The sequence below is a fragment of the Microcaecilia unicolor genome, chromosome 2, assembly GCF_901765095.1.
Source record: "Microcaecilia unicolor chromosome 2, aMicUni1.1, whole genome shotgun sequence".
NCBI classification, from domain to species: domain Eukaryota; kingdom Metazoa; phylum Chordata; class Amphibia; order Gymnophiona; family Siphonopidae; genus Microcaecilia; species Microcaecilia unicolor.
The window spans coordinates 103,475,612-103,499,006 of NC_044032.1; the positions used below are offsets into that span (position 1 = coordinate 103,475,612).

The window sequence follows — 23,395 nt, forward strand, 5'->3', positions numbered from 1 at the left end:
CCAGGAGGGAAGGGTTAGGTTTGCTATTAGATTTGATCTTTAGCAGTATAGGTGGGTGGCTGCTGGACATGAGAATTGCTTAATTTTCCTGCGTAGGTGTTGGGGAAGAGCCGCTGTCATGATAGTCTGAGTAGAAATAATGTAGGGAGGAATGTGAAGGGGGTTCTGGAAGCCAAAATTAGGTAGAAAATTGAAATCTAGAACTTCCAGGGTAGCATTCTCAGAAATGCTCCTTATTCATACATAGAAAACTGGAGGTAGTCAGTATTCCAGAGAAAGAGCTTTAGTTTTGATAGGAACTGAGCAGTGTTTTGGGGAAGCAGGAGCCTCAGCGAAAGGATAAGTTATGCTTTAACCAAGGTGGAACCCCGCTGCTAGCACTAACATTTAAAAAAGAGGGACATCCAGAAATCATTCAGGAGCACATGGTTCAGAGTGTGTTTTCTAAAAATATTGGCAAACTGGGTAAGTGCGAATACCTTGCTAAAAAGCTTGTGATAAAGGTAGAAGTAGCCATGGTGCATCTAAGTAAAGAGCAAACAGATAAGTTATGCCAAATTTCAACACCATGCAGGTTTTGAGTGCAACTGGAAAAGAATCAGTTGTCAGTGCAAATGCTGTGGATCTAAAAAATGATTGGATAGTTAAATGAAGATAATGGGCATATTAGGTATCCCAGAGACTTGCTGGAAGGCAGATAACCAATTGAACACACTAGTGCCAGGATACAAATTATACCAATGATACAATGGATCAAATTGCGAAAGGGTAGCATTATATGTTCAGGATGCATAAAATGACATTATAGAATGTTTATGGATAGAAATTTCATGTGTGAGTGGGGAACGTATAGTAGTGCAGGTACATACCACCATCCATCTGGCCAGACTGAAGCAATGGACAGTGAAATGCTAGCAGAAATTAAAAAGGCAAATAAAATGGGCAGCACAGTAATAATGGGAGATTCATTACCTAGTATTGATTGGATAAATGTCTTAATTGTGGCATGCAAGAGAGGTAAGTTTCAAGATGCTATCAATGACTTTTATAGAGCAGCAGGACCTGGAAACAATGAGAGGATCACTTAGCAATTTGCTACTACTACTACTTCTTATCATATCTATAGTGCTGCTAGATGTACGCAGCGCTGTACACATATTTAAGTACTTTCTCTGTCCCCAGTGGGCTCACAATCTAAGGTATGGGGGGGGTCTGTACCTGGGGCAGTGGAGGCTTAAGTGACTTGCCCACGCAAGGAGCTGCAGTGGGAATTGAACCCAGTTACCCAGAATCACAGCTCACTGCACTAACCATTAAGCTACTCCACATTATAGAGGATCTAAGTCAAGAAGTATCAATGGTAGGGCTGCTTGGTAGTAGTGATAAAATCACATCATATTTAGTATAATCATTGAGTAGAGAGCAATAAAGAAAGTTGCTGCAGTAGAATTTTATTATAAAAAGGAAGACTATTACAAACTGAGGGGCCCTTTTACTAAGCTGCATAGGTGTGTATGCGCGTCCTACACGCATCAGTTTTGAACTACTGCCTGGCTACCGCAAGGCCCAGGCAGTAATTTCATTTTTTATGCGTGTCCACTAGGCGTGCCAGAAATTTTCCGGTGCGCAGCACTAACCAGGCATTAATCGGCATTGAACGCGCGTATACCATTACCGCCTGGTTAATGCGTGAGACTTTACTGCTAGGTCAGCGGGTAGCGATAAGGTCTCAGGCCCAAAATGGACGCACGCCAATTTTTATTTTGCTGCACGTCCATTTTCGGCCAAAAAAAAGCCTTTTTTTTTTTTTTTTTTTTTTTTGCAGGTGCGCTGAAAAATGGGCCTGTGCACGTCCAATATACGTGTCTACACCAGTGCAGTCCATTTTTAGTAAAAGGACCCCTGATAAAATAAGAAAAATAGCCAAAAGGAGCAGTTGAAAAAGTAAAACACTTTGCATGAGGCATGGATGCTATTTTAAAAATATCACCTGGGAAGCTCCAACTAGATGCATTCCATCGATAAGAAAAGATAGAAAGACTGCTGGCATTAAAGTCAAAAGGACATCTTTCAAATAATAGAAAGTGGATCCTAGTGAAGAAAATGAGAGCCTAAAATTGGCAAGCTAAATGTAAACCTTCAATAAGGCAGTCCAAAAGAAATTTGACAAGAAGCTTGCCAGAGATGCGAAAACTGAAAATATATCTATATTAATAAATCCCACCTTGAACGTTTTGAAGCTCACTCCAAGGCAGAGAAGCACAAAAATCATGTAGTCTTCATAGGCTAGGATCAGTCACCCTCACTCATAGACCCGCCCTCAGCCACGCACCATCTGTACATACCCTGTTTCCCCGAAAGTAAGACATCCCCCCAAAATAAGACCTAGTAGAGGTTTTCCTGAATTGGTAGATATAAGACCTCCCCCGAAAGTAAGACCTAGCAAATTTTTCTTTGAAAGCAGGGCTGCCGAGAGCCAGACAAGGCCGCCCCCCCCCCCCCCCACCCGAGGTCGCCGGGCCCCCCTCCACCCACCCTCCGTCGCTCCCGGAACTAACCTTAAACGCCTCCTTTCACCTTCGCAGCAAGCAGCAGCAGGGCAGACCTCTCCTTCCTTCCGTGTCCCGCCCTCGCGGACATTACGTCAGGCGAGGTCGGGACACGGAAGGAAGGAGTGGCCTGCCCTGCTGCTGCTTGCTGCGAAGGTGAAAGGAGACGTTTAAGGTTAGTTCCGGGAGCGACGGAGGGAGGGCGGGCGGGCCAACCCCGATGTTTCCCCGAAAAATAAGACAGCCCCTGAAAATAAGACCTAGCGCATTTTGGGGGGCAAAAATTAATATAAGACAGTGTCTTATTTTCGGGGAAACAGGGTAAAACGCTACCTCAACATTCTGAAGACAACCTGCTGAAGCCATCTGCAAAATCCCTAAACAGTTCGTAAGTTCATGGTGGTGAAGCCATCCAACTCACCATGTCTCTCTGCCCCGCCCTCGAGGGCGGAACACAGAGAATAAAGGGATCCATAAAGGCACCCCAAACAACGACCCAGGCAGGGGGAGTATTTCCATACTCCTCCCCCTGCCTAGGAATCGCTACAGACTGCTGGCAAACTCCCCAACTACACGACCACAAAAGCCACCCGCAACCCCCCACACACACACAAACACATCAACACACACATCAGCACACACACACATAAACACAAAGGCACACACACAAACACACACGCAAACGCACACACACAAATGCGAACACACACACAAAAACATACAAACACACACACACAAACAGCCTCGACGGTGCTCCTCTAAGTGCCCCCCCGCCGCATCGCCACAACAACCCGTGCAACGGGGTATCAGAAAGCCCCTACCCCCCTTCCCTCCTCGTTGTATCACCCAACCCCTCCCCCGCCGCTTCACCAAGCCCCTCCCCCCCCACATTGACCGCCTCGCCACCCGCGACCGCTAATACAAACTCTGTCCGGCGGCTGCTGCTGCTTCTATTCAGCAGCAGCAGCCTGTACATAAAGAAAACAAACAAACAAACAACCTCCTAAAACGCACCTCCGTGGAGAACCATCTCACATTGGCTGACGTCTCTGCAGCCGCTCCTCCTCTCCCCTCAACGTCAGTGCCCCTGCCGGAAGACCCCAGAGAAACACGAGACGTCAGAGGGGAGAGGAGGAGCGCATGCAGAGACTTCAGCCAATATGAGATGCTTCACAACGGAGGTGCGTTTTAGGAGGATTTTTTTTTTGTTTGTTTTCTTTATGTACGGGCTGCTGCTGCTGAATAGCAGAAGCATCAGCCGCCGGACACAGTTTGTATTAGCGGTTGCGGGTGGCGAGGGAGTTGATGAGGGGGGAGGGGCTTGGTGATGTGCCATGGTGGGGGGGGGGGTCGGGTGATGCGCGAAGGGGGGGACAAGGGGCTTTCTTTGGGTGCTGCGCCGGCTGGGGGGGGAAGGAGGGTCTCGCTGGACATGGATGGCTGGAAGGAAGCAGGGGGAGGCGAGGGGAGGGTCGCTGCACGTGGGTGGCTGCAGGGGGGGCAGGGAACAGGGAGATAGGGATGGGGCTCCACACACCACATGGGTGCCTGCAAGGGGAACAGGGGATACAGGACGGACACTGCAGGGCGGGCAGGGGGACAGAAGGGTTGGTGGTCATCAGGGGGGACAGGTGGGTCGATGGACATGGCTGGCCACAGGGGAGGAACAGGGAAAAAGGAGAGGAGTGTCCTCAGACATGGGTGGCTGCACAGGAGAGGAGGGTCGCTGGACATGGGTAGCTGCAGGGGGGGGGCAGGGGGACAGAAGGGTCGCTGGACATGGCTGGCTGCAGGGGGGACAGGGGAGAGAGGAGGGACGCTGCACATGCATGCCTGCAGGGGGACAGGAGGGATGCTGAGGGGGGGGGCCTGAGACCACATGGGTGGCTGCAGGGGGAGCAGGGGAGACAGGAAGGACGCAGCAGGGGGAGAGGAGGGTTGATGGGCATGGGTGGCTGCAGGGGGATGCTGGACATGGGTGGCTGCAGGGGGAACACGGGGAGAGGAGGGTCGCTGCACATGCCTGGCTGCAAGGGGGCAGGGGAGAGAGAGGGGGGTGAGGGGGTTCCTCACACCACACACGCAGTTACTCATTCTCTGTCTGCCACATACACTCTCACTCACACACTCACTGTCTTTGTCCCTCTCTCTCACACAGTATCACACAGAAACACAAACACTGTCTCTCACACACTCTCTCTCGCACAAACACATACACTCTGTCTCTCTCTTTCGCACAAACACATACACTCTGTCTCTCTCTCTCTCTCTCACATTCTCTCTCTGACACACACGCTCCATCTCTCACACACGCTCTTTCTGAAACATACACTCCAAGGAAAACCTTGCTAGCGCCCGTTTCATTTCTAACAGAAACGGGCCTTTTTTACTAGTATTTTATAAGTGTATTCCAAATAGGAGGCTTGGTAAGGAGTTGTTTGGACCTCTAGGTGACTAAGGGGTAACATGGGTGCTCAGTGTGGATAAGCCTGTGGCAGAAAAACTAAATGAATTTGTAGCTTCGGTGTTTCTTGAGGTGGGTGTTAGGATAATTCTACTAGTACTACTACCTTTTTTGTTTTATTAATAAGAATTTATTAGCACATCAACTAGCCCCCATTAACAGAAAGTGACCTAATGAATCAGAAGCAAAGAAGAAACAACTTTTCAGGAAGCCTCCGCAGCATCTGGCAAGCAGCTGGATGGAGTGCAGGATAGCAGGAGCATAGGCCTGATTGGTTTGGAAGTCACCCTGCAGGATGCTGGGAGGAATGTGTAGATGGATAGCACACCTCTCCTGGAAACCGAGTAAAATCATGTTGAACTACGTCAGAATAAACATCAATTTAAGACATCAGAAAATTAAAAAAAAATCATTGGATAGGAGACAGTGAGGCATATTTTCAAAGAACTTAGACTTACAAAGTTCCATAGAGTTCTATGTAACTTTGTAAGCTTAAATTCTTTGAAAGTGAGTCCCAGTGTCATTTCTGAGCTTGGTAACTACTAGAAGATAGAAAACAGTAGGACTAAATGGTAATTTCTCTGCATAAAGAAAGATAGTAAAGTGCCTCAGGTATCTGTACTAGGACCAGTGCTTTTTAATATATTTGTAAATGATTTGGAAAAGGGACTGTCAATGGAAGTGTTAAACCTTGCTGCTGATACATGTTTAAAAAATCACAAGCCAATTATGAGGAATTATAGGAGGACTTCACAAGACTGGGGGGGGAGGGTACTGGGCATCTAAATGATGAATGAAATTTTAATGTGAACAAGTGCAAAAGTGATGCCTGTAGGTAAAAGCAGTCCAAAGCTATAGGCATACGATGCTTCATATCAGGCAGGAGCATACAAGTTCAGTCCTCAAGGGTCACAAATCAATCAGATTTCCAAGATCTCTCTGTCCCTGATAATCAGTTGTCGCTACCCAAGAAAAGGATCTTGGGGTCATAGACAATATGTTGAAATATTTGGCTCATTGTTTAGTGGCAGCCAAAAAGGCAGACAGAATTTTAGAAATTAATTAGGAAAAGGATAGGAAACAAAAAGCTAATATGGCTCTGTACGAACTGTTTCAACTTCAGCTTGAATATTGAACCTTTATGATCACCCCATCTCCAAAAGGATATAGCTGAACTAGGAAAGGTTCTGAGAAGTGTGACAAATGTTAGAAGGTGGAAGGTTCACGCATCAGGAAACAGAAGAAGAAACTAAAAGAAAACATGAGTGGGGTGGAACAGATAAATAGGAGGCAGTCAAATAGGACATGGGAACCTGTCATGATGGTAATAGAGATACTGTTAAAGCAAATTGGAGAAAATATTTTTTTAGTTAGTGTACAATTAAACTGTGGAATTTTGCCAGAGGATATGGTGAAAGCAGTTACCATAGTTGGGTTTAGAAAGTTAAAACTTCCAAGTAATCACCGCTTATCTCCGGGTATGAAATTATGGAATGGATATACTCCTGCCCAATACTTGCAGATATGTCGTCGCCCAGTTCCAGGCTGGAGAGGTTTTTGGCCAGTCCTGCTTTTGAACTTGCATCCCAAAGCATTGAGCATTGTAGGATTTTATAGTGCCTAATCCTTCTCATGGAAATTGGTGCTGCAAGTTCCATAATGCACCAGGATGGGGTGGTAGTCAGAAATCAGGACCATCTCAAACTCCAGCCTGAAACTGGGTAACTGCATCTTTGTACTTGTAACTAGGATTGGCTACATTGAAAGCATGATGTCTGGCTTGATGGATCTTTTTTGATCGATTTAGTATAGCTGTTGTGTTCTTATGATATGTGTATTAACTTTGCCCAGACTGAGTAGAGGTGCTTCTGGGGGTGGGGTTAAGGAGGGTTTTGCATTTATGTACATACTTAACCCAGAAAATGTATTCATGGAGAAGAGCAGTTACGTTTTAAGCACAAACTCCCTAGTGCAGTTTTGAAAGTGGAAGTACTCTCAGGGAAAGAAATAGGGCGTGTGCTTTGTGTGTGTTTGCACATGATTTTCAAATGAACCTTTTTCTATCAAAAATGAAGTTAACAGTTTTCTGGTCAGGGCTCATCATCTTTCTTTGTTTTAACTAATGAACATCAACAAAATCAACCCCAGATGCAAAAAATAGGTGTTTGCTGGATAAACACGAGAAAATGCTGTTCCTTGTTCTGATTTGGGTCGTCCACGCTGTTGTGCCATTTCCATGCTGACAGTGCTAAGGCTGTATGAACACCTATGTATTTCATTCAGCTGAAAAATGACTACTACTACTTTTTGCTTCTATAGCATTAATAGACATGCGCAACTCTGTACACAAACACGTAAGATAGTCCCTACTTAACACAGTCTATTCAAGACAGGTCAAATAAGAGATTAGGGAGTTTATTATATGAATGATTAAAACACAAGTATTAGGAAAAGATATCCAGCAATAATATTTCTGCTACAAAAACAGGTATTCTGATTTTTATTTTTAATTATTATTTTTTAATCCTCAGCTCCTAATTAGCTGGAAAATAACTACACATAATTACAATTTATAAGTAACTAAACATAAAACCATTTATTTAGGTGGTTATTTTCCAGCTAATTGAGTGTTCTTTGGTTTGAAAAATCAGTTTGTGGCAAAAATACTATCCCTTACTACCTTCTTTGGTTGAATGAAATACATAAGGAAAGGTATTTTTGATTTTAGCTCATTCTTTTTTCCATAGAAGTTCAAGGTGAGTTGTGGGAGGAGGAGGAAATGTAAAGGGTACCAGTTGCCAAGGATAAAGAGCTTGACTATGAAGGACTGTGAGTACTGAGGTGTTGTCATCTGGTGGGGATGGACTAGCCCTTTAAAACTGCACCTATGCTGTGGTACGTGGCCATAGACATATGCCCAGATGGGCAGGATTTACTTACTTGGAGCCTCTTTAGAGCAACAGAGGGCTCTGGAGTTTACTGTTTTTGATTGATTGTCATGGGTAGGTAAGTGGAAAAATAAAGGAGACACCCTGCTGTACCAAAAAGACATTTTCCTGTACATAGAGAGCCTGGTGGTGTGACGTCAGTGGTATCTCCATCCAAATCCAGGGCTTCCTTAAGCTCCAGGAGTAGACCTGCCCCATACCCACCCTCCTATACCACCTACTAATTCTCTGAGTGTGCAGGATGTGTCCAGTTCTCTGGGTTGTTGGGCCTCCAAGGTGCTTTGGGGAAAACTAAAGGCCAGTGGTGCTTTTAATTTAATTTGACATTTGTATTCTGCCTGCAAACATAAGTTTTAAGCAGACTACAATTTTCGTACCAAAAACTACAATAGACCAAATGAAAAGAACATACTTACAATAAATTTATGGTTAGGATTCTTTATGAAGCATCATAATGAATAATGAAGCGTCAAGCTAATACTTCCATCAATTCAAAAAAAAAATCATCAGGTTATCTTAATGTAAAATTCAAAATTAAATAGGTGAAAAACTTAACTATAAACTGATTTTTCACAGTTTAAAAACTTTATAAATTAAAAAAACAAAATAAATATAAATTTAAATGATCACTAAATGTTTTTGAAACAAATAAGTTTTAAACATCACTGAAACTTCAAATCTGTTATCCCTCTTATTTCAAATGGCAAACTATTCCATAGTTCTGGACCTTTACCATTCAGTGTTCGATTATATGTAGAAATCAAGCAGCAGGTGTTTCATAGGTCCTACCAACTGCAATTCTTGCTTAGATTGAAGCTTTCTAGAGGAAACTTCTATAGTCACAAGGTTTGTTTGTTTTTTTTTAAATAGTCCGGACTCGAGCAATGCAAAATCTTGACTACAGAAGTAAGAACCATAAATTCTATTCCGGTTTTCAAAGTCAGCCAGTAAAATTGACACAAAAACAGGGTATCATGTTCATATCACCTACCACCTAATACCTTTGTGACCACATTTTGCATTACTTGTTGCCTTTTCAGTAACTTATTCATAAGAACATAAGAGTAGCCATACTGGGTCAGACCAGTGGTCCATCTAGCCCAGTATCCTGTTTCCAATTGTGCCCAAGCCAGGTCACAAGTACCTCGCAGAAACCTAAATAGTGGCAACATTCCATGCTGCAAATCCCAGGGCAAGCAGTTGTTTCCCCATGTCTGTCTCAATAGCAGACTATGGACTTTTCCTCCAGGAACTTGTCCAAACCTTTTTTTAAAACCCAGATAAGCTAACCACTGTTACCACATCCTCTGGCAAAGAGTTCCACAACATAATTATTCGTTGAGTGAAAAAATATTTCCTCCTATTTGTTTTAAAAGTATTTCCATGTAACTTCCTTGAGTGTCCCCTAGTCTTTGTACTTTTGGAGCGAGTAAAAAATCGATTTACTTCTACTCGCTCTACACCACTCAGGACTTTGTAGACCTCAGATCATATCTCCCGTCATCTGTCTCTTTTCTCCAAGCTGAAGAGCCCTAACCTCTTTAGCCTTTCCTCATACGAGAGGAGTTCCATCCCCTTTATCATTTTGGTCACTCTTCTTTGAACTTTTTCTAATTGCGCTATATTTTTTTCGAACTACGAGGACCAGAACTGAATGCAGTACTCAAGGTACAGTCGCACCATGCAGCGATGTAGAGGCATTATAGTATTTTTGGTCTTATTCATCATCCCTTTCCTAATAATTCCTAGTTTGCTTTTTTGGTGGTCGCCACCGCCGCACACTGAGCAGAAGAAGTCCATGTAAGATAATAAAAGTAATCTAACAGAGACAATCATCACCTAAACCAAATCTCTAGATTGAATATCCAAAGAATATTTTAACCTGAAAAAAAGTTTCTTTATAGAATTACAGCACTTATCCAATAAGCACCCTTCTTTTTATGCACATAGAACTAGATTCTATATATCACGCCTAAATATTTGGCAACAAAATGACATGCCTAAGCGCATTTTATAAATTATGCCTTAATTTAGGCATACTTTAATAGAATAAGCCTACATTTCCTTGTGGTATATAGAATATATTAATACCTTTTCCCATACAAATACTACATGCAGATTTGAAAATAGTCTGGTAATTTTCTTCCCTGGGACTGACTGAATCCTAATGCATTTTAAAGTGTAAATTTTGTAGAACCCTACATTTTCATTTAGCCGATAAATTCAGGATTTGGGTCAATTTATGAAAAATTCCCTCCCCATTTATTGTTTGTTTTTAATGTTGACAGCAGATCTCTTATGGAACCATTCCAAAATAAAGTGAAAATTAGATAGCATGTTAGAGACTCTGATAGTTGTATTGTTGTGCTGCAGGTTTCTCGGTTTGAGCAGATTGGGATAAAAAAGCCTGTCTAATCGCTGTCCTTTAGGAAGGACTGCATACTAGGTGCCTGAGTAACTCCTTGGCAGAGTTCAGCAACAGAGCAAACTGCAGTGATCAGTTTTGCTTGTATCAGTAAATTTCCCTTTAGTCAAAGAAATCAAGTGTTGGGCGGAGGGAAGAATGAGATCCTTCTTGGTAAGGGAATTAATGCCTTGTGTTAGTGCCACACGGCTTTACTATTCAGTCTGTTTTATAGCAAAATGTTCTTTTGTTTGAAATAAATGGCTTTCCTTGCCAGTCTTGAATGCTGCATTTTTTAATTTAATGTACCTGCTCAAATGCATGATATGGGATGTAATTCTTGATTCTCAATTGAGCATTAATCAGATTTTCATTTATCTCAAAACCAGTTTAGAGTAAAGATTGCCAGAGCAAGCCGCCACGCACCTCTTCTTTTATTGAGCCCTCTTTTCATGTGTGGCGTGTTCTCCTTGTTAGGGGCAATTCAGCATTAAGCAATTCTTCTGTAGATGAGGAGGCCAAAGGCCCCCTCTTATTCTGATAAGATGCTGACTTGGGCATTCCTAGGGAAAGAGCGATAAAAGCAGAGAAACCATCCAGCAAATGTGAGGCATGACCTCTTTGATGCAGGAGCTGACTATACCTACCTACAGGCAAACATGTTATGAACATAAACGTGGCTTTTAATTCAGTGGAACTGCCCCCTTGCTGTGAAATGGTTTTCAACTTTATCTATGCTTGAAGCCCTCACTCACCAATTTTAAGGCATGTCTAAAGGCCTATTTTTATGACGTATATAGTACCTAATTGACAGTGGGTCTGGGACTGAGGGTGACACGCATACACAGCAAAGCTCCTTTTCTCTCCTCCTTTGTCTACTCAGTTGATATTGTTAATCCTCACATCTGCCCCCTTCCTTCCTTCCTTCCTTTCTTTGTTTCTTTCCCCTCTCCCTAGTTTGATCACAACCGAATCCCACTTAGATATTATAATGATTAGGCGGTACTTCAAGAATAAAGCAAACTTGAGCGGTTACCTCCACAGACCGATCAGTGTTTTAAGAATTAGATATGGAAAAAATACAGAAAATGGTTCCATTCTTTTGGCACTAACGTGCCTCTCCTTTTTATTCTTTTGCACAGGTGATGCGTATGACGTTGTCAACGTTAAATTGGCGTCGTCGGGAAATGGTGAGGTGGTTGGTCACATGTGCAACAGAAGTGGGTAGGTATAAAAGACTAGCGAAGAACTTTATGCGTATGTTTGCTGTCTCTTTCTCCATTAGTGCATCCTCAGGTTTGAATAGTTCTGCAAATCCTACATCAGGGGTTCCCAACCCTGTCCTGGGGGGAACCCCAGTTAATCATGTTTTCAGAATAGCCACAATGAATATTCATGAGTGAGATTTGCATACACTGCCTCCTTGGTAGGCAAATCTGTCTCATGAATATTCATTGTGGATATTCAAATCAGTTCTTGTATACTGCTAATATCCTCTTTCCAGGGTTCAGTGTGGTTTACATTCTAGGCGAGACAAAAGCAAATAGTGTTAGTGTGAGGTATGAGAAACATTAGAGACCATTGGTGTGTAATGCATGAGACTAAAAAACATTAAGGAAAGGATAATGGATGATGCTAGGAGTTAGAAGTCATGATGGATTGTTATGAAGCAGCCTTTGGGAAGAGAGAGGATTTTTAGCCTCTTCCTGAAGTTGAGGTAACTGTTTTCTGTTCTGATCCTGAAAACCTGACTAGGGTTCCCCCAGAACAAGTACTGTAACTTTATTTTCTGATTGCACTGTAATAAACATAATTGCAGGAGGGCAATGAAAGATCTCTCATTTTTGCAGCCAAACAGCTGTAAAGCCACCGAAAGTGAAAGCAAGACATTGAGGTTCAGCTTTCTATTTTAGCCACTGAATGAAGGGGCCTCTGGGTATTCACGAAAATATTTGTCTTCCATGGTTTCTTTACCCTGATGTTTTATGGTATATAGTGCTCCTAGAATGGCTTCTGGAACACATACTTTGTCTTGCTTTTAGTTTTTGCCATGTTTTCTTTGCAATGTTTTGAATCTTTCAGTCTTTCAAATGCTTATGCAGCTTGTTTCCACATGCCCTAAGCTGTGAATTGACTCCCTGCCTTTTATTTTCATGCATAAAGTGTGTGTTAGTCCACTTTAAAGATAATAAATAGAAATAAAACAAAAGAGAGGAAAATAGCAATAACCTTTTTTTTTCTCCAAGGACAGGCAGGCCTATAATTATCACATGTGAGTAATGTGGTCTGTGTTACCTAGTATGGAACTTGAAACAAGCTTTACAGAGCACTTTGGAGCACTACTTCATGATCCACTGCACATGTGCGAGTGCCTTCCCACTTGTCGCAAGAGCATGGGACCAGCAGTTCTCTTTTTTCCACATTGAAGAGAGGATGTGGGGTTTTTTTTGTTGTTGTTTTTTTTTCTTCCCCTCCGCTCCTCACAGCTTCCAGTTTGGTTGTTCACAGAGCTGCTTTTGTGTCCTACTGGTCTCTCTTTTGCAGTGCATTTTTTCTAGCGAAAAAGGTGCCGGTACTCAAATGCCAGGCCACCCTTCAGGGGTGGGATGATCACTGAGGGACCCACCCCACAATAGCCAGGCCCCTACAACCAGTCACAGAATCTGTCATAAGGCAGAATTGGTGTGTAGAGCCTGACCTCTTTCATTAAAACATGGGGACCATAGGTCAAATTTTAGCAGACAATGGAAAAGGTGCCGGTACTCAGTACCCCTTCAAAAAAAGCCCTGCTCTCTTTTGTCACTTCTTGTCCTGTACGTTATTCGGGATAATTTTCTTCTCTGTCCTTTAAATGTTTTAAGTTATTTTTCCCCATTTTAAGTTTTCCTTATTTTTACCGCGCTCAGTATACCGCTCTTAGACCTGAGCTTCAGTCGGGTTCTCCCTTCATTTTTCTCTGGTGCTTTCACCCTTTTTCAGCACTATCAAATTTTTCGATGTAGCCATGGCTGTTTCTCCTTCCATGTCATCAAAGGCTCCCAGTGGCTTTAAGTTCTGTAACCGGTGCAATAGGACTTTCTCTTGCAAAGATACTTATTTTTGGTGTCTCCAGTGTTTGAGGCCTGAATATACCACTTCTAACTGTGTTCTGTGTCTTCGTAAAAAAGAAAGAACCCAGTTAGCCAGAAAGGCTCAAAGAGAAAACTTTTGGAGCCGGTTCCAAAGCCTCGGCATCGACATCAGGAATTGCATCGGATGCGTTGGTCCGAATGGCTGCGAAACCCTTAGAAGCTGGGAGTGACCGTGCATTGAGAGGGTCTTTATCTGACTTGACGCCGGCCACTGTGCAGGCCTCCCGGGACTCATCAGCATCAGACCCGACCCCGAGGTGACGTGAGGAGTCAGCATCGTCCTTGTCGGCACCATGATGCATCAATGCCTGGCATTGAAAAAAGCATCATTCACACTTGATGCATGGTGCTGGGAGCTCCTGTGCAATGAGGGATTCCCTTAGTACTAGAGAAGCAAAGGTGCCGGGAGGACCGCTCCCCCTCCATACAAAAGGTGCCGTGTGTGGGCCTCCAGACAGCCGGGACCAGGCACCTGCTTTGACCCCGCAAGTTCAGCAGTCTGTCTCTACATAAACGCCCCAGCCTTTCCTGATCTTGGCCCTGGATGAGTGCATCCAGACGTTGCTTCCTGAGCCTGTTAATACAGCAGAGTGCACCTGTGTCTAAGATGCTTGTACCTGCCATTCCTCTGGCTGCTGCCCTTGTTGGCACCTCCTGAACATCGATGGGAGAAGCTTCGCCGGAGTTGAGGCTGGAACCAACACCTCTACACCCCTCTTGGGGACATGGTTCCTCCTCATTGAGATGGGCTCGATCTCCGCCTTCCCATGAGTAGTTCCTGGCTGACACCGATTAGAAGTGCTCATGGGAGTCAAATGAGGACCCACTGTATATCTCAGAAGAGGAGTCCTATGGCATCCCATCTGATCCCTCCCCTCCACAGGAAAGGAGAAAGTCTCCACCTGAGAGCCTTTCCTTACCTTCTTTTGTAAAGGAAAAGGTGGCTTCAATTCCATTTCCTTTGGAAGTGGAGAACGAGCCCAGGGCTAAGATGTTCGAGGTCCTGGACTAGATAGGCTGTGATGGTCCTGCTTCACATGACATTCAAGCGAAGGAACTGGGAGTCCCCTCTGTCGGTCCCCATCCTTCCTAAGAAGATTGACACCATGTACCGAATTCAGTGTTCCCCTGGGTTTGATAGGCCCCAGTTGCCTCATCAATATATGGTAGTGGAATCCGTGCTCAAAAGAACCAGAAGTTCTGGGACTATGCTTCAGTACTCCCTGGCAGAGAAGCTAGAACCCTGGATTCTTTTGGGTGAAAGCTATATCAGGCCTCTATGCTTATCTCCTGTATTCAATAGCACCAGCTCTACACAAGCTTGTACCTGCGGTACTTGGTGCATAGTTTGTCTGATTTGGCAGACTCTTTCCTGCCAAGGCAGGCTGAATCTGTTCACCAGCTAGTCAAGCAGCAGAAAAGTGTGTTGTAAGTTCTTGGCCAGGGGCACCTATGATACTTTTGATGTGGCATCCAGGATATCTGCTCAGAGTTTAGCGATGCACAGACTCTCATGGCTGCATGTCTGACTTGGACCCTGCGGTCCAGCAGAGGTTGGCAGATGTATGTGCTGGGGGGGATAATCTTTTTGGAGAGAAGGCAGAGGAGGTTGCTGACCTCATCAAGAAGCACACTGATACCATAGATACTGTCTTCTGCCAGCCACCTTCTGCAACTGCCTCCATATCTAGGAGGTTTTTCAGCAAGTAATACTTACTATTCACAGAGGCATAGGTACACCACTTGCCAGCCTCAGCAGACCCCACCTCAGTGTGCTTATTCTCATCAACAGTGTGCACCTAAGACCCAGATAGCTCCCCAGTCAAAGCAGGGAGCGAGCGTTTGACTGGCTTCAGCAGAGTATGGCCGCAGTAAAAGTGACCGTCCCAGATGACTTGCCTTTGGGGGGGGGGGGGGGGGGGCTGAAGTTTTTTTCAAGAAAGGTGGTCCCTTGTAACCTCTGGTGGGTTCTTCAAATGGTCTGTCTCAGTTATGCCCTGCATTGGCGACAAAGACCACTAGATTGCCCACCAAGAGCACATCACTTCAGCTCTCAGCACAAGCAGGAACTTGCAGAGGAAATCTCTGCCCTTCTAAAGACCCATGCAGTCAAGCCCATTCCACCAGGGGAAGAAGGGAAGGGCTTCTATTTCAGGTACTTCCTTGTGCAAAAGAAAGGGGGGGTTTGTCCCATCCTAGGCCTAAGAGCCCTGAGTAAATTCCTGTTCAAAGAAAAGTTCAGGATGGTTTCCCTGAGCATCCTTCTCCCCATGATTCATGAAAATGATTGGCTATGCCCTCTTGACTTAAAGGATCCTTACACCCACATCCCAATAATTCCAGCTCACAGGAAGTATCCTCAATTTCAGCTGAGGATGCAGCATTTCAGTACCGTATGTTGCCTTTTGGCCTCGCTTCTGCTCCCAGGATTTTCACCATGTGTCTTGCAATAGTCACAGCGCTACTATGCAGACTGGGAGTCCGTGTGTTTTCCTACCTAGATGATTTGAATAGTGAAGAGCATGTCGAAAGACGGTGCACAGGAGTCCATGTGGAGGACTATTCGAGTGCTAGAACTCCTAGGGTTCGTTTTAAACTACCTCAAGTCCCATCTGCTCCCTGTCCAACAATTGGAGTTCATTAGAGCCCTGCTAGATGCAAAACAGGCTTCAGTGTTTCTCCTTGTGACATGGGCAGATTCTCTTGCCACTCAAGTTCGAGCCAGTCAGCAGGTCACGGCTCGGCAGATGTTGAGTTGTTGGGCCACATGGCCTCCACTGTCCATGTGACACCCATGGCATGCCCTCACATGAGAACTGTCCAGTGGACCCAAGCTTCCCAGTGGTGTCAGGCCATGGGGAACCTGGAGGATGTCTCTGTTTTGGTGGATGATTCAATCCGACTCTGGACTCCCATTCCAAATTCCTCAGCCCTGGAAGGTGCTAACAACTGATGCATCCTATCTGGGGTGAGGAGCTCATTTAGACTGGCTTCACACTCAAGGTGCATAGTCAGCCCAGGAGACAGATCTTCACATTAATCTTCTGGAGCTATGTGCGATCTGGAACGCTCTAAAGTCTTTCTGAGATCTGCTGATCAACCAAATAGTACTCATTCAAATGGACAATCAGGTTGCAGTGTACTACAATAACAAGCAGAGGGGCACTGGATCACGCCCTCTATGTCAGGAGTCCGTCCGGATGTGATATTGAGCAGTCCATCATGGAATGCTCCTCAAGGCCACCTGGCCGACAGACTGAGCAGGGTCATGCAACCGCATGAGTGATTGCTCAACAAGGGCATTTCCCGCGAACTCTTGTGAGTGTGGGTACCCCCTCGGTGGGTCTCTTTGCCACTCAGTTCAATCACAAAGTCCCTCAGTTCTGTTCCAGTCTCGAGGCCCATGACAGACTAGTGTCGGATACCTTCTTCCTTTATAGGGGGAGCAATCTTTTGTGTGCGTATCCTCCCATACCTCATGTGGGAAGACTTTGCTGAAGCTCGGGCAAGTCTGCAGGACCATGATTCTGATTGCTCCTTACTGGCCCTGGCAGATCTGGTTCCCTCCTCTTCTGGAATTATCCACTGAAGAACCATGGAGATTTGAATATTTTACGACCCTCATTATGAACGTGAGATCTCTTCTGCATCACAACCTCCAGTCTCTGGCCCTCATGGCTTGGATATTGAGATCTTAGAATTTGCTTCCTTGCGCCTTCCAGAGGGTGTCTCCAGAGTCTTGCTGGCTTCCAGGAAAGATTCCACCAAGAGATGTTACTCTTTCAAATGGAGGAGGTTTGCTGTCTGATGTGAGGGCAAGGCCCTTGATCCTGTTTCCTGCTCTACCCAGACCCTGCTTGAATACCTAATGCACCTTTCTGAGTCTGGCCTCACAACCAACTCAGTACGAGTTCACCTCCATGCAATTAGTGCTTGCCATCGTCATGTAAAGGGAAAGCCCATCTCTGGACAGCCTGTAGTTGTTTGCTTCATGAAAGGTTTGCTGTTGACAAAGCCCCCTATCAAACCTCCGCCTGTGTCATGGGACCTCAACATTGTTCTCACACAGCTGATGAAAGCTCCTTTTGAGCCACTTGATTCCTGTCATCTGAAGTACTTGACCAGGAAGGTTGTATTTTTGGTGGCTGTTAATTTCAGCTCGCAGAGTCAGTGAGCTTCAGGCCCTAGTAGTGAATGCACCCTATGCCAAATTTTATTACAACAGTAGTCCCCCGCATGCACCCTAAGTGCGTCGGAGTTCCATGTGAACCAGTCAGTTGTCTTGCTAACATTCTTTCCCTGACCTCATGCCCATCCCGGCGAGAGCACACTACACACCTTGGACTGCAAGTGAGCATTGGCCTTTTACTTGGAGTGGACTAGGCCCCCATGGGCGGTCCACCCAGCTTTCTGTTTCTTTTGATCCCAACAGGATGGAGGTTGTCATTGGGAGATGTAGAATCTCGCTAATTGGCTGGCAGATTGCATTTCTTTCACTTAAGCCCAGGCTGGGCTGTCTGAGGGTTATGTCGAAGCTCACTATATCATCCATGGCTAAGTCGGTAGCCCACTTGAGGTCAGCCTCCATTGAAGAAATTTGGACAGACAGTACTGCAGAATTTGTTTGGGGCCTAGAATCCAACTCCACCCTCCTAGGCCCATTTTTTTTTCCTGTTCCAATCTTCACTCTCACCCAGTTTGTATATAGGTTAAGGTTTATATTTGCTCTCGCCATTGCGAGGTCCAATTGACTGATGGTGTTTGTTTTTGGTGAGCCTGATAGCTAGGGATTCTCACATACCTTCCCACTTCCCCTTGGAGTTGTCTCCTCTTTCTAGTATGCTATAGTATTGTACTGTTGGTCTGTTGCTTTCACGGTGGGCAGGAATGCATTCATGCAGTGGAGTGTGACTTGTGCTCCAAAGAGCTCTGTAAAGCTTGTTTCAAGCTCCAGACCAGGCAACGTGGACTGCATTGCCCACATATGAGAATATAAGGCCTGCTGTCCTCGGAGAATACCTGCTACAGGTAAGTATCTTCCCTTTATTGGACCAACAATTCAATCTTTTGACAAGCTTTGAAAGCCTTTAGAAACTTGTCAGAAGATTCGTTAGTCCAATAAAAAACACATCACTTTATTTCCTTTGTTTTGTTTTATTTCTCTTTATTACTTTTAGTGGAAGAATTAAGAATATTTTTTAATCTTATTATGAGATACAGTGCACTCCAGAGCTGTATTTGCAAAACCAGTGTACTAAACACTTTGAGTTTTGTTGCAAATTATGGGGCCCTTTTACTAAAGCTTAGCATGCACTAATGGACATTTAGTGTGAACTAAGTGCCATGTGGCCCATTGTTATAAAATAGGATGTGCCACATTTAGAATGTGCTAAGCTTTACTAAAAGAACCCCTATGATAACAAAGTGATTTCTTATCTCTTGACCTAGTATGTGCCATCATTAAACACAATTTTTTCAATGTGTTTTCAAATGTTCAAATATGCCTTGTCTTGGGCATTTATGTAACCACCTCTTGTTTGCTTGTGTTGTGTGGCTTAGGCTGTAGACAAACCAAGATGCATTCAGCGATAGTGTTCCTTAACTCCTTTCTGTTGCAGGTATTTGCTCTCTTGTGAAGGGATGTGTAATTCTGATAGTCACTTATGTGATCAGAAGAAAGAAGAGGGAAATAGCAAAAGATCAGGGGATCCCAGTTTTACCCGATTTTCTTACTGTGGTGAACTAAATCCTGCTTGAGTCAGAAGATGGCAGGGTTTATGGATGGTGCTTTTTTTTTTTCTCCCCCTTATCTGATGAATCTTTCAGAGTTGCACATAAAGAGGAAGAATTTGTGCATGTGGTTTGTCTGAACCATTTCAATTCGCTGAGCTTTGAGCATTGTTTGCCTGTGAAGTAGATTATTTCATGACAGAATTTTGTTTTTCTGTCATCTAACTCATACTGCAATAATTGGCATCAGGAACTTAAAAAGTGTGAAAGAAATACTGCTTTATAAAAAGTAGCATATCCTCAGACATTATTTTGTCTTTTTATGTACACCACAAGTTTGGAATATATTTTTCCCTTAATATCCAGAACATCTCCAGCCTCACATTTTATGTGTTAAATTCTTTAACTCATATATATATATATATATATATATATATATATATATATATATATATATATATATATATATATATATATATGTAGATACATATTTAAGCACTACAGGGACCACACCAAGTGCTGATAGTATGTGAGACCATCATATGTGCATGCTCATCCATATTTGAAAAAAAAAAATTCTCAGTTGGTTTTGCTAGCTAATGACTACTTCTGTTTCTTCCATAGGTGTCTATGCACTGGACAGTATCATGCAGGGTTGGTTTACGCTCTTCACTCCAACAGAGGCCACTAGTATTGTTGCTACAACGGTGATGTCCAACAGCACCATCGTCCGTTTGCATCTGGACTGCCATCAGCAGGAGAAATTGGCCAGTAGTGCTAGGACGCTTGCACTCCAGTGTGCCATGAAGGATCCTCAAAACTGTGCTCTCTCTGCACTTACCTTATGTGAAAAGGATCACATAGCTTTTGAGACCGCTTACCAAATTGTTCTAGATGCTGCTACGACTGGCATGAGCTATACACAGCTTTTTACCATAGCACGGTACATGGAACACCGCGGTTACCCTATGCGGGCCTACAAGTTGGCGACTTTGGCCATGGCGCATCTCAACCTGAGTTACAATCAGGACACACACCCTGCCATTAATGACGTTTTGTGGGCTTGTGCGCTCAGCCACTCCCTTGGGAAAAATGAACTGGCGGCCATAATACCTCTAGTGGTCAAAAGTGTCAAATGTGCAACAGTACTTTCAGACATTTTGCGTAGGTGCACTCTGACCACTCCTGGAATGGTGGGACTTCATGGAAGGAGGAACTCTGGTAAGCTAATGTCACTGGACAAAGCCCCATTAAGACAGCTTTTAGATGCCACGATTGGGGCTTATATCAATACGACTCATTCGCGGCTAACGCACATCAGCCCTCGGCACTATAGTGAGTTTATCGAGTTCCTCAGCAAGGCACGGGAAACATTCTTAATGGCTCATGATGGACACATTCAGTTTACACAGTTTATTGACAACCTAAAACAGATCTACAAAGGCAAAAAGAAACTGATGATGTTGGTTCGTGAGCGGTTTGGTTGATGAAAATGGCTGAACAGGGGAGGGGGGATTTTGTTTTTACTTGAGCCTGCCTTTGTATCTTTTTAACTTAAAGAAAACTCCATAAACAAAAAAAGTACAGCGCCACACCGGTATTATATGTGTATAGTTCTATTGAGTTTGCAAACTAAATTGTCATGTTGTGAAAGCTTGTGGGTTCCTACTTTTTTCTTTCTTTTCTTTTTTCTTTTTGTTCTGTGTGTGAATGGGAGAGAGAGTGTAAAAGAAAAAAAAAAGTTTGGTTTACACTGAGTATATGTTGTCAAGTGGCAAAAGCCCACATAGCTCTCCTGTTCTTTCTGTATACGTTCACAGCCTCAAAGAAATTGCAATGGCTTTAAAATTAAAACAAAATATAAAAAAAAAATCAACAAAATAAAATAAAAACCAAACAAGGGGAAAAAAAAACCTCCATCCTGTGACAAGTACCTCGAATGGATTCAGCTTTACTCCTTTCTCAATTCATCCTTACATTTCAGCATATTTAAACAAACCGCCGAATCAAAAAAAAAAATAAACAGATAAACACTACTAATAGTTTGAAGGCTGACCCACGTGGCTTTGCAGTGCTGTTCATCCGGAAGCATGGCACACAACGCTTGTGCATGTGGAAACTTAGCGACTGTCAACATACGTTCTCAGGGATTTATCAAAGAAAAAAGGAAAAAAAAGAATGAGAGCATTTATTGTACTGTATATATATTATAGTATATGTCTGAATATTGAAAAAAAAAGTATAACTAACTAATTTATAAAATATTCTATGTAATGCAAAAATACTTGAAGCTGCAGTAGCTTGGTTTTAAAAAGACAAAAATAAAAAAAAATAAATCTGAAAACAAACATATCGGAAAGACTGAAGTGCGCCTTGCTTCAGGGTTGGCTAAGATGGCGTTCTGTATGCGGGGCATCTATGCAGAGTCACCTTGTTTGATTTCATGGTTGGGTGGATATTGGGAATAAAAGCTATATAGATATGTATTTATATAACATATATAAATGCATATGTGTATACTTGTATCACATTTACACATACAGCAGGCACAGTAGTGAAGAGGAACAACCAGATACACAGCAGCAGTAGGCCTTAGCATTAACAAAAATACAGTATGCCAGAATAGAGGTTTGTGCCTCCTGTTCTGAATGAAATGGAGGAACACACTTTGACACAAATCAAAAATGTTTTCCAAAACAATTGACATGATAGATTACGCCTTTGCAGTAAGCTAATAATAAGCTAACCTTTGTGCACAAATTAACGTATATATATTATATACATATATATATATATATTCTGCATTGGTATTTTGACTTTGTGCAGGACAGAAAGTTGTGTAGGGTATGACTGTTCTATTTTCAGTTAGGTATTTTTTCATTTTTGGGTTTTTTTTGTTGATTTTCTTTTTTTTTTTTTTTTTTTTAAGTATTTCTTTTCTTTAGAATTACTCAAACAAAAACAGCCTTCTATCTTGCCTTGTCTTAATGCTTTAAAATAACCAAACTGGAGATCTAACTACCAAACTGTTCATTATATTATTAAATACCAACCTTGGTTACAGTATAGTGTCTTTACTTTAGCTGAATGGTCTGTATTCTTGTGCTTTTTCAAACAGTTTTATGTTTTGGTGCAAAAGTTGTCTAGTGTCTCTTGTTCCCTTCATTAGAGAACATGCTAGAGGTATGTTTGTAGGTATTTTTGTTTAGAAGAAAAAAAACTATTTCATGCTCTCCATTTTATTTATTATAATAGGTAAAAAGGTTGTACTTCATCACCCATGTAAACATGTTCATGAAGTTGAAAGTAATTAAGATTTGATACACTGATATCAATTTATTTATGTAACTAAATCACTGTTTTATAAACTTGTTAATGATCAACAATTTTTTGTTTTGATTAAAATTAGTTTTTTGAAAGCTGATTCTGTTTCCTTTATGGTACATGTCACTGTAATGGACCTTAATTGTCCTCATGCCCCCCCCCCCCCCCCCCCCCCCCCCCCCAGTTCACAGCTCTGATCTTCCCACATGGTTCTGGTTTTGAGGATATCAAATATGAATTGTCATGATATTTGAGTATATTTGGTCTGAGAAACAGGTTTACTTTCCAGATTTTGGCTACACTGGAAAACCAGAGCTGTCTGAGGGGCCATATGAACTAGTGTTGAGCCATTGTGGTGGCATATAGTTAAGTGAACTTGTACTTTTTCCGCCCAGACTCCTATGATCTGCTGTATTGATAGACCAATATGCAAAATAGAGGCTGACCAAATTTCAGTTACAGTGCCGAAACTGACCCAAAATCCTTTGTTTGGTTTTGGCTGAAAGGCTACTGCCATGGATTCAGCCAAACTTTTTTTTTTTCTGTAGAAACTGAAAATTTGTGCTTTGTCCTATTTGTCACCTTCCCTCCCTCCTCTTCTCTGAACAGGAGTTGCCTTCCCCTCAAACCCACCTGTAGGTGCCCCCCTCAGACCTTATCTTACAGCCCCAGATGGTCTAGGTATGTAGTTGGGACAGGAGTGATCCCCAGTCACTACTCACTCCTGCCCATGCTGGCTCTGCTCTCAAAAATGGCTGCCATGACCTCTAGTGGCAATCTCAAGACACTGCTGCAAGAGGTCACGGCAGACATTTTGAGAGGAGAGCAGATATGAGCGAGAGCAA

At 43.2% G+C, this 23,395-nt stretch overlaps 1 protein-coding gene across 1 annotated transcript in view; it reads left to right on the forward strand.

The window, feature by feature from the left end:
• ZSWIM6 (zinc finger SWIM-type containing 6) overlaps positions 1-22,592 on the forward strand; it is a 338,014-nt gene extending 315,422 nt beyond the window's left edge. Inside the window, exons 13-14 of the mRNA XM_030193168.1 lie at positions 11,508-11,589; positions 19,851-22,592. Coding sequence (XP_030049028.1) covers positions 11,508-11,589; positions 19,851-20,713 — 945 coding nt within the window. The 3' untranslated portion in view covers positions 20,714-22,592. The remainder of the gene's footprint in view (positions 1-11,507; positions 11,590-19,850) is intronic.
• The last annotated feature ends 803 nt before the right edge of the window (positions 22,593-23,395 follow it).